Source organism: Alnus glutinosa, chromosome 3 (genome assembly GCF_958979055.1).
Source record: "Alnus glutinosa chromosome 3, dhAlnGlut1.1, whole genome shotgun sequence".
NCBI lineage: Eukaryota > Viridiplantae > Streptophyta > Magnoliopsida > Fagales > Betulaceae > Alnus > Alnus glutinosa.
Window position 1 is genome coordinate 32,205,891 of NC_084888.1, and position 10,950 is coordinate 32,216,840.

At 34.7% G+C, this 10,950-nt stretch overlaps 1 protein-coding gene across 2 annotated transcripts; it reads left to right on the forward strand.

Annotated features, from left to right (window-relative positions):
- The first annotated feature begins 1,476 nt into the window (after window positions 1–1,476).
- On the forward strand, window positions 1,477–8,531 carry LOC133863466 (pumilio homolog 4). 2 transcript variants are annotated; one of them, XM_062299401.1, is made up of 11 exons: window positions 1,477–1,691; window positions 2,454–3,138; window positions 3,367–4,228; window positions 4,335–4,917; window positions 5,009–5,150; window positions 5,239–5,346; window positions 5,849–6,061; window positions 6,148–6,258; window positions 7,074–7,268; window positions 7,764–7,938; window positions 8,044–8,531. In XM_062299401.1, exons 2-11 carry the CDS (start codon window positions 2,473–2,475, stop codon window positions 8,079–8,081), a joined length of 3,093 nt encoding a protein of 1,030 aa, XP_062155385.1. In that variant the 5' UTR covers window positions 1,477–1,691; window positions 2,454–2,472; the 3' UTR covers window positions 8,082–8,531. The 2 variants fall into 2 exon arrangements, with proteins under 2 accessions (XP_062155385.1, XP_062155384.1); XM_062299400.1 differs by having other exon boundaries at window positions 1,477–1,666.
- Window positions 8,532–10,950: the final 2,419 nt, after the last annotated feature.

Here is a 10,950-nt window from a genome sequence, read left to right on the forward strand (position 1 = left end):
GTTTAGGCTGGAGTTTAAGGTTGATGCATTAGGATCCTCTCTAGTTAAAAATTAACTGGAGAGGAGTCGGTTTTTTATACACATGGGCATTTTTGTAATTTTACATTATGTGAAATTACAAAAATGTTCATGTATATAAATGACAAGTTCTTCTCAATTAGAAAGGATCTAAATGCTGCTGCGTTCACATCCTTAGACTAATGGTTGAATTTAGTTGAAAAAACTAACCATATTTAGAAGAATGCTAATCTTCAATGACAAGTTCAAGAGTTGACTTAGTATTAAATTTAGGTGGGAGTTAGATTAGGTAGGATAAACTCTGCCACCTATGGAAAAAGGGTTTCGTTTACACCAACTCTAATGGTTCATAATTAGTTGCCAAAGACTACTATTATTGCTGAAGTTGTAACTACTGCCACTGCCGAAGCTATCACTATTGTTTGTTGTTGAAGCTGTGTTCAAAAATGCTTCTTTTTTTTTTTTTTCTTTTTTTTTTTTTTGATACATGTCCCTTTGATAAACCGAGTTTGAGGAAATTCATCTAACTTAATTTGAAAGAAAATTTTGTCTGAAACAAAAATTTTATGGAGTAAGATCTTTTATAAAATGAAAAAAAAAAACAAAAAAGCAACACTCCTACAAACCCTTGCTTCTTCAATCATATTTTGTCTACGGGGTTAACTTCTTTTGTTCGGGTAATAAGATAAATGCTATCTGTCACATTTTTATTCAACTTTTATCCCACCTTGCTAATGTAACACTTTTTCAATAAGCCTTTAAATCAGTCTTTGTTTATATATATATAAGGGTTGTTTGGAAATGCCACATCAGAAAAGTCAGATAAAAGTGTTGTGTATAATATTATTCTTAAAAATAAGAGTAATATTATTCTTAAAAATAAGAGTAATATTATACACCACATTTTTATCTTATTTTAACGGTGTGTCACTACCAATTAGCCCTTAATTTTTATTTTTATTTTTAAAAATGCTCGTTAAAAATTGCACGTCAACAAAATAGGATAAAAATTAGATAAAAACGAGGTTGCTAACCTTTCTCTTAAAAGAAACTACCAAGGAGAATTGTTCTTAGCAAACTGTTATTGCTGTTGATGTGCCCTTTCATTTATGCTGGGCAAGTTGGTGTTAATCACAACAACATTTTATCTATATTTTCTTTATTGCTAATGATAGCATTAAAAAATTGGGATATCCACTAATTTTCTCGCATTTTAAGTTTTTTAAAATTCAATTTCCCTTAAAAGTAATAGTATTTAGTAGATTAATTCAGGGATAATTTATATAATTATAAGATATAATTTCCAATATTTAGCAAACTTTTTTCTTTTTTTTTTTTTACATTTTATTTTTTAAAAATTGATAAAGTAAAGATACAAAAATAGAAAAATAATTTAAAAAAAAAAAAAAAAAAAAATCAGTTTTCCCCAACACCAAACCTCCCAAAAACACAATCCCAAACTGAAAGAGTCTTAACAAAATTTGCTGTGCCGCCCATGCACGTACATCACCGTCGATTCCCAATCAGACGCCCCACAATCATCTCTCGCTCTAACTTTTCTCTCTCTGAAAAGACCGACCTCTTTGGAGAATCTCAGGCCCACGCGACCACATTGATATCTCGAATGTTGTATCTCCGTGCAATTGTTGTAAGTTCTCCGCAGATTTTCGATTGTAAGCTCAGCCTCTCCATTGGCCTTTAACAATTCCTTTCCTTTATAAAACAAATAACAAAAAAAAGAGCCACGCGTTAATGATTTTCAATTCCCACTCCTAAGTGCAGGAGTGGGTCACCGTTTGATTCTTTGTGGGTTTTTCGCATGATTAGAATTCTATTTGTAAAAGTTGTATACCTAGATAATCTAAATTGTTTGGACTCCCATGCCTATATTTGCTATGAATTGTGTGGGGTTTTTTTTTTTTTTTTTTTTTTTGGGGGGGGGGGGGGGGGGGTTTGGGGATTTACTTTCAGTAGGATCGATTCTGGGCTTCTTCGTATTGATGCGAAGGTTCGGGTTAAGGTGTGGAATTATTTTGTTTATTTATTTATTTTTCCCTGTTTTTTGGGTAATTGAATTTTGATGATTAACTATGCTCTGTTTGGTTGCTGAGAAAGGACAGGAAAAGAATGTAATTTTGCTGTTAATTTTTTTTTTTTTTTTTATATAAATATTTTGCTCTTAATTTCATATGTTGTTTCACTTTGGAACAAGCAAACCCACAAAAGTAAACACTCAAATTTTGCGTAAATAAGAATTTGGCTGATTGGTGGAATTTCAATTTTTGGAGACTATAGATAGCAACCCAAATTTTTTTCAGAAATTAAATAGGGTTAGGGTTAGGGTAAGAATTAGATTTTGAAAGCTTACTATTCCATAATTTTGCACTTTGCTGAATTTTGTTAGTTTTAATTAGTTTTAATTTTTTTTTATATAGGTAAATTAGAGTTTTAGGGATGGCAACTCGGAGTAACATAGATATGCTATCAAGCCTAGATGATGGGCTGCAAGGAACTGACGGGAATTTAGAAGATAGTTTCCAGAGTGAGCTTGAATTGATTCTGCATGAACAGCGCAATCAGCACTTTATCAAGCGAGAAAGAGATCTGAATATATATAGGAGTGGCAGTGCTCCGCCAACAGTTGAGGGATCGGTGAGTGCTGTTGGTAGTCTTTTTAGGAACCCTGATTTTATAGAGATTGATGGTATTAGTAATATCAATGGGGGTTTGTCAGAGGATGAGATTCGCTTGCATCCTGCTTATCTTTCGTATTATTATTCTCATGAGAATGTTAATCCAAGACTACCCCCACCGTTGATGTCAAAAGAGGATTGGCGGGTTGCTCAAAGGTTTCAGATTGGTGGATCTTCGTTGGGGGGAATCGGGGACTGGAGGAAGAAGTTGGTCAATGATGGTGATAGTTCATCATTGTTTTCAATGCAGCCGGGGCTTTCTGTGCAACAGGCTGAGAATGATTTGATGGAATTGAGGAATGCCAGTGGAAGGAATCTCTCTCGACAGACTTCATCTCAGTGGCTTGATAGAGGCTCGGATGGTTTGATTGGATTGTCGAGCACTGGGCTTGGTGCAAGGAGGAAGAGTTTTGCTGACATTGTTCAGGTAATTGACAATTATCCTAACAGTATTTTGTTTCTTTAGGTTTTCGATCCTGTGGCTTTAATTATGCACACTGTTTGATATATCTTCGAAACACTCTGGCTTTTCCTGATCAAAGCAATTTGGTCGAATAGAGCATGTGTTAGTATGGTGAAACGCTGGCTGTCATGTTTCTTGTTCTTCTATGCCAACGTTTTGTTTTGATGGTAACTGAAATTAGTATGTCTGCAGGAAGGAATGGATCAACCTAATTCCTTATCTAGCAACCTGTCACATCCAGGAAGTCATAATACTTTTGGTGATACCGTGGATGCTAAATCCGTGCCTGATCTCCATGCATCAGGGTTATGGAATGGAGTGGAGTCCATAGAGGGCTTGCATTCTGGAGCTGCTCCCCTGAGCCTGTTTGGAGTTCAGAATAGTACCTCAGTTTCTCATACTTTTGCATCTGCTGTGGGTTCATCTCTGTCAAGGAGCACAACCCCTGAACCACAGCTAGTTGGTAGGGCAGCTGGTTCTGGTCTTCCCCCAGTAGGGAGCAGCAGAGTTTCATCTATTGAGAAGAAGAATGTTGTTGGCTCGGCTGTTCAAAATGGTCACTCTTTTGGTGTGACTGAACTTGCTGATATTACAGCTAATTTATCTGGCTTAAACCTGTCAACAGCTAAACATGCAGATGGAGATAGTCATTTGCAGTCTCTGCTTCAGCTTGATATTGATAATCAACCTGATTTTGTGTTCAACATGCCAAATGGTCATAAGCAGAGTCTGCAGCAGAAACTCACTGACAAGTCCAATGCTGGAAATCTTTCTATGACTACCAACTACATTGATTTGGCAAGGAAAAATGGGATTGTAACAAACCTTAATGCTTCCAAGATAAGTTCCAATGGGCAAGTTAACTTTCCCAAAAGAACTTCTTCTTCTGCCAGTCTTTACTCAGAAGTTAATTCTTCAGGATTTGGAAGTTCGGAAGGATCAAATTTTCATCAAAGTACAAATATTCCAAGTATGGACTTTTCTAGCCACGTCACTGGTGCTTATCCTGGAAATGAAAAGTTCAATCCAGCGATGACTAACCATCTTGATGCAGGTCCATTTCTCTTGTTTCTTCTTGAAGTTTTTCATGCAACATTTTCTAGCACCCAAACTTTCATTACCTTAGTTAGCATTGACAGTTTAATTTTCTTATATTTCAGCTTTGACAGCTCCTGGTGGCGGACAAGTTCTGAACAGAGTGGGAAATCAAGCAGGGCCTGACCTTCATTCTCTATCTATGGACCCCCGTGTTATTCAGTACTTCCGTAGAAGTTCTGATTATGCAACCCATGCTGGGGCTAGGCCAAGTCCTTCTCAGGGTAGGGATTATTTTGGCACTTCACATGGAGACTTGGAGGGAGTTCACAAAGCATACCTTGAGGCATTGCTTGCTCAAAAGAAGCAACAATATGAGCTGCCCCATCTAGGTAAATCTGGTGGTTTTAATCATGGGTACTATGGGAATCCATCGTATGGTTTTGGCATGCCATATCCAGGAAACCCAATGGCAGATTCTGTGCTTCCTTCTATTGGATCTGGAACTCCAGTGTTTCATAATGAGCGAATCTCGCACCTTACTTCTATGATGAGAAGCTCAATGGGAGGATCCATTGGGTCATGGCACTCAGATATTAGCAGTAATATGGAAGGAGGATTTGCATCAACATTATTAGATGAGTTCAAGAACAACAGGACCAGGTCTTTTGAACTTTCAGACATTGTTGGTAATGTGGTTGAATTCAGGTAGGCATGTAATATGTTTTTTTGGGTGTTTATTTTACTCATATAGCCTCATCTGAATCACTGAGTTGATTGTCTCCTGTCCACAATACAGTACGGATCAGTATGGAAGTCGCTTTATTCAGCAGAAATTAGAAACTGCCACAGTGGAAGAAAAGAACAAAATTTTTCCTGAGATCATGCCTCATGCTCGTATCTTGATGACTGATGTCTTTGGGAATTATGTCATACAGAAAGTATATGCTTTGTCTATCCATAATACTCAATAATGACTTATTCTACTCTTCAAAGTTCTTAATCAAATAGTGGTTCTTGAATTTTCAGTTTTTTGAGCATGGTACAGAAAGCCAAAGAAAGGAGCTAGCCAGTCAACTGACTGGCCATGTTTTGCCCCTAAGTCTCCAAATGTATGGTTGTAGAGTGATTCAGAAGGTACTTTTGTGTACCTTACATCTTGATTTTCTTCCATATTTATACATGTACAGCACATCCTTTCAGGGTTTCTTGCTTCATTTCTTTATCTGCTTGAAGTTTTCACAATTTTGATATGAACTTATCTGTTTCTGCCTTATTTTATTTATCCATTTTTAATAATGACATGTTTTCTCTTATGATTCTTGCCACCTTAAATGCTCTATTGCAATGTGCAAGTTACCTATTTGACGCAATTGATCAACTGTTTGTGCCTAGTGCTTTTGCTCTTTTTGATGCATGTTTTGCTTCCATTTACATTCTTATGACATAAGGACATAAATGAATATCACAAGTGTATTTAAACCCTGTGCTTATGCATGCAGTTCTTCAATTTATGAGATCAAAAAATAAAAAGTATCAATCATCATGGCTTTAAGAATTGTTTGGCATGGTCCAAAATGAATCCTGATGTATCAATTATTATGAAAATTCCTTAACACTCTATATGCCTTTATGGCAGGCCTTGGAGGTGGTTGAGGTGGATCAGCAAACTCAAATGGTGGCAGAGCTTGATTGTTCAGTCATGAAATGTGTTCGTGATCAAAATGGTAATCATGTTATTCAGAAATGCATAGAGTGTGTCCCTCAAGATCGAATTCAGTTTATTATCTCAGCCTTCTATGGGCAAGTTGTGGCACTTTCCACCCACCCTTATGGCTGCCGTGTTATTCAGGTTAGAAAATTTTATAGAAATTTATGTTTAATTTCTGCGACGTTGATATGTGACACTTGTTGATTTATTTCTTTTGATGCTGACAGAGGGTCCTGGAACATTGTGATGATGCCAATACTCAACAAATTATTATGGATGAAATCATGCAGTCTGTTTGTATTCTGGCACAAGATCAATATGGGAATTATGTTATTCAGGTATTCAGTTTTCATTTTAGATCTGGTTCCATCATTTTTTTTTTTTATTAGAGTGAGGTCCCTGTTCTCTATCAAGAAAAAAACTTTATGTGGTTTGGCTATTCCTTGCTAGTACTTTGTCAAATTCGTTCTTTTTCTTGAACCAAAGGTTTATTGTTTGTGGTTTTCAACCATTATGTTGTAATATAATTGGTAATGTTCTCGAATTTTATCTTTCGAAATGGAAAATGTGTAAGAAAAAGCGATTTTGTTCCCACTGCCACAAATTTTATCTAGCTTAAGTTGACATAGGGTATATAGTTTCGCTTTTTTCAACCACAATTTTGGAATTTAATATACTCAAGGAGCATCTAGGTTTGAGTAAGCTTATTTCATGCTCTATCACTTTTCTCTTCAAGGAATGCAATCATTATCTTGATGATTCGTGACTTTTTAAAACATTATCTTCAAGGAGTATTTTGTTTCCCAAGAAATTCTAAGCTTTTATTAAACATGAATAATTTAATCTTTTGAATTGCTACCATGGATATTTTTATGTGCTGATAATTGTTTGGGGTTGCCTTTTGTTTTGGATTATTCTGGCATATTTGTAAGACATTGGCTTCTAGAGTGCATGAATGTATATTTTTAATTCATCTTTATGGAAGAAATCATGCTTAATTTTTAACTTTTTTTTTTTTTGGATATTTGGTTTCTTATCTGGCTTTTGCTCATTTGAGTGCTGTGACTTGTTTTATCATTAGATTCTTTGCTACAATAGTACACCATTATCCATTAGTCATGTGCCCCTGATATTGATAATTTTGTTTTGATAGCACGTCCTTGAACATGGTAAACCACATGAACGGGCTGCTATTATTAGCAAGCTTGCAGGACAGATTGTAAAGATGAGTCAGCAGAAGTTTGCTTCTAATGTGGTGGAGAAGTGCTTAACTTTTGGTGGTCCTGAGGAGCGTCAACTTTTGGTGAATGAGATGCTTGGTTCCACTGATGAAAATGAACCCTTACAGGTCTTTGTGCCCCTTCCATTTCTAAAGTGGTCAAATACATGCAAGCCAATATGGTTCAACATACATATATATGCTTGGATAATAAAGAATCAAGGATGTTAGGAACAGGATAAACAATTAAGTTGAACAACAGCCTGTTTGCACTGTATTTATAGCTCTGAAACAGCCCCAAGCCATGTTTTTAAGCATGAATACTTGCATTGTTTATACTATTTCTGTAGTTGTACAAAACTTGGAATTTTCTGCTCTTCAGGTATATATATGATGACATTGAAGCTCAAGATGTCCTTATTTTGGAGAATCATAAAAATAACAAACTTACTGCATAAATTCCTTTGTTTGTGATCTCTATACTTTCTTGTATAAAGCAAAAGCGAGTAAATTGGAATTGGCTCCTGCTTCTTTCAGGGTGAATAAAGGGTCTAATACAAAGTTTCCGTTTCTGTATTGCTTTTATACACCCTACTGATTGAGTGATCAAATGCAAAACTGCAGGCAATGATGAAGGATCCATTTGGAAACTATGTTGTACAAAAGGTTCTTGAGACCTGCGATGACCAGAGCCTCGAGTTGATTCTTTCTCGCATCAAGGTTCATTTGAATGCCTTGAAGAAGTATACATACGGTAAACATATAGTTTCTCGAGTTGAGAAGCTCATCACAGCTGGAGGTGAGGAACCTTAACCTTTTCCTTCGTGAAATCTCAGATTTCTTCTGTCAGCCAGTTTAGTAAATATCAAGACTCTTAATAAAGTTTTAACCTTTTCGTTCGCAGAAAGGCGCATAGGGTTCTCGGTCTCGTTCTCTTCTTGAGGTATAACAATTTAGAACAAGCCGTGTTTTTCCTCCGCCACCACCAAAGACACAATTTGTACAGCTAACATGGATGGATTTGATCAAGCTATTATCTGGAGTCGTTATATTCTAGGAGACTATAGTAGTAGTAGTAGTAGTAGTAGTAGTTGTAAGTAAACACTAAAAATAGCCGGCCAGCTGGAATAAGAAAATTTTCCGACAGTATTGACTGCAAAGACTCCAAACTCCGATGAGAGGCCATCTTAGGAAGCCGAGATCAAAGAGACGGCACAATATAAGTTGCCTAGCCTTTTCGAGATTACTTGTATAAGGTTCATAGTTTGTAAAGCAAAATTAGCTGTAAATGGTAAATCGCAATGTTAAAAGAGAAAGGATACTTGTTCCAATATTAGGTTTGAGTCTTTGATATACATACATGTCAATAAATTGCAATTTTCTTGAGATAAATATTTTTGCTCTCTTTTGGCTGTGATGTTGTTTCTTGTTATCATAATTCATAATTGATAAGATCATTTTAACTTCTAGTTCCTAGTTGATATTTTATTATAAAGCTCTATGGACAAAGTTTCTCTCTAAACCAAGTCAAAAAAAAAAAAAAAATTTAACCCAGATTATTAAATTGACATGTGGTCAAAATGCATGTTAGAATTACATGGATATGTCAGTTTAATAGACTAGGTTAGAGGAATTTATTTTGACAAACTTTATATTATGAAAAAATTACAATTTAGCTCCCTAAACTGTTAGTCATTTTGCAAGTAGTCTCACAAACTGTCAACACTTGGATTCTGGCCTCCGAAATTATCAAAAAGTTTTTAAAATGTCAATTTTATCGAAAATGCCTATAATATCTTGTCATGTGTCATTTTTTAATTAAATTTTTTTAAAAAAAAAATTAAATAATAAATATTTTTATTTTTATTATTTTTAATTGAAAAATGACACATGGCAGGGGTATTATAGGTATATTTTGACAAAATATGCATTTTAAAAACTTTTTGATAATTTGGTAGGCCAAAGTCCAAGCATTAGCAGTATTTTGGGAGGGTAAATTGTAATTTTCTCTTATATTATTGTTTGTAGTTTCTTTATCATCTTTACTGTTTTGGATATTCATATTATTAATTCCATTCAATTCAATAGTTCTTACATTCACTTGTAAAAAAAAAAAAAAATTATCCCTAGTTATGCTTCCTTCTAAAAAGCTCTGCAGCAGTTATTTCTAGGAGAGAGAGCAACGAAATTAGCTTTGTTTGAGGAGGAGGGAAGCTTTATGCTTTCCTTCTCCCATGGTGATTTGTGTTTTTATTTTTAGTTTTTGGTAGTTTTATCTCTTCCTTTTTTGGGGATGGAGTTGTAGTTTTTTCTGTTTCTTTTGTGGCTCTTCTCCGGGGGTTGTCACCATATCTGGGACTAATGTATTCATCGTGATCCTGTGTGAAATTTGTTTATGTTCCAGGGTAGTGTTGTAGGACATGTTTCCTTTAGTGGAGAGGGTTGTTGTTTTGTCTTGTCCTTTTTTGGGATTGAGAAATAGTTTTATGTTTTGTTGTGGTTTTTTCTCTTTTGGAGTTTTTTCTCGTTAGATCGCTTGTGGTTAAGTGATAAGTCTTGAATTATTCGATTCAAGACCCCTTAATTTGTATTTGTTAGACCTAGTTTGTGTTGTATAGATAACATTTTGTTGTAGTTTTGTGTTATGTCTTTTTTTTTTTTCTTTTTTTTTCTTTTTTCAGGTTTTAGTTGAAATTTAATTCAAAACACTTTAATTAGACCTGAAAATACATCAAGGACAATTTGGTCATTTTTAGAGTTCCAGGTCGATCCTGAAAAGATGAGAAATCGTCCAAAGCATTTCGATCGATCGATTATTTGTACAACCAATAATTCGATTGATCGACATATATTCGATCAATCGACTTCGTATCTTCCAGAAGGTCCAGATATTTCCAAATCTTTGTGTGATCCAAATCAAAAGTTGAGTTCTATAGACATATATGGACGGCGACCAGCTCTGTTTGTGCAGCTAGAATTTATCCTTGATGAGTCTTTTGTAAATCTAAATCTCTATATATATGAGATGAGGGTTTAGGGTTAGATTATGCACCTTTTGGGGGTTTCGAATTTTCTCAGGCATATCACTTTAATTTATTGTGTTTTAGTTTACTTTGATGCACATTTCCTAGGTTTAATTCCAAAGAGCTTGTTTCATTTGCATTTCTTCTTTAAATTTCTAGTGTAGCTTAGGTTTGTTCTTGGTTTTTATTTTCTTTGTAGTTCGAATTTCCTTAGTTTAATATAGTTGTTTTTTATTCATTTTCTTTTTGTTTCTTTACTGTTTTCCTTAAATTTCATGCTTAGATTAGTTTGATTATGTCTAGCTAAACTCTTCCTTAGGGTTTTGATCAAAATATTTTCCAAAACCATGAAGTGTTCTTAATGTTCTTATGGTTTTCTAGATGTGTTTGATGATTGTGAAGGCTAGAGGATTGCAAAACCCATGTTAACAGGTTTTGTCTTTAAGATTCCAATATAATTATTCATGAAAAAAAGTTATGCTTGTTTATGAGTTTTCTTAGATTCATGAATAAAACCAACATTTTTGAAAGAGAATGATGTCTTGTGCAATGGTTTTATTTAACATGATGTATGTTTACCTATTAGAGTCACCTTATAAGGTATGTTAGGGAACACTGGTCATTTCACACATTTACGTGAAGTGATTGGTGTGAAACTAGATACCTTATCATTGTGATTTAATTAGGGTTTTCATGTATTGTGTATGCTTATTATGATGTTTTATAGGGCAATAAGCTAGGGAGCATTAATCAACTCATATCTTTTGTAGTGTAAACGTTTTCAATTA

Coding starts and splice junctions, on each gene's coding strand:
- LOC133863466 (XM_062299401.1), top strand. CDS start 2,473: ATGGCAACTCGGAGTAACATAGATATGCTATCAAGCCTAGATGATGGG. Junction 4,918..5,008: donor GGTAATGTGGTTGAATTCAG/GTAGGCATGTAA, acceptor TCCACAATACAG/TACGGATCAGTATGGAAGTC. Junction 6,259..7,073: donor ATGGGAATTATGTTATTCAG/GTATTCAGTTTT, acceptor TTGTTTTGATAG/CACGTCCTTGAACATGGTAA.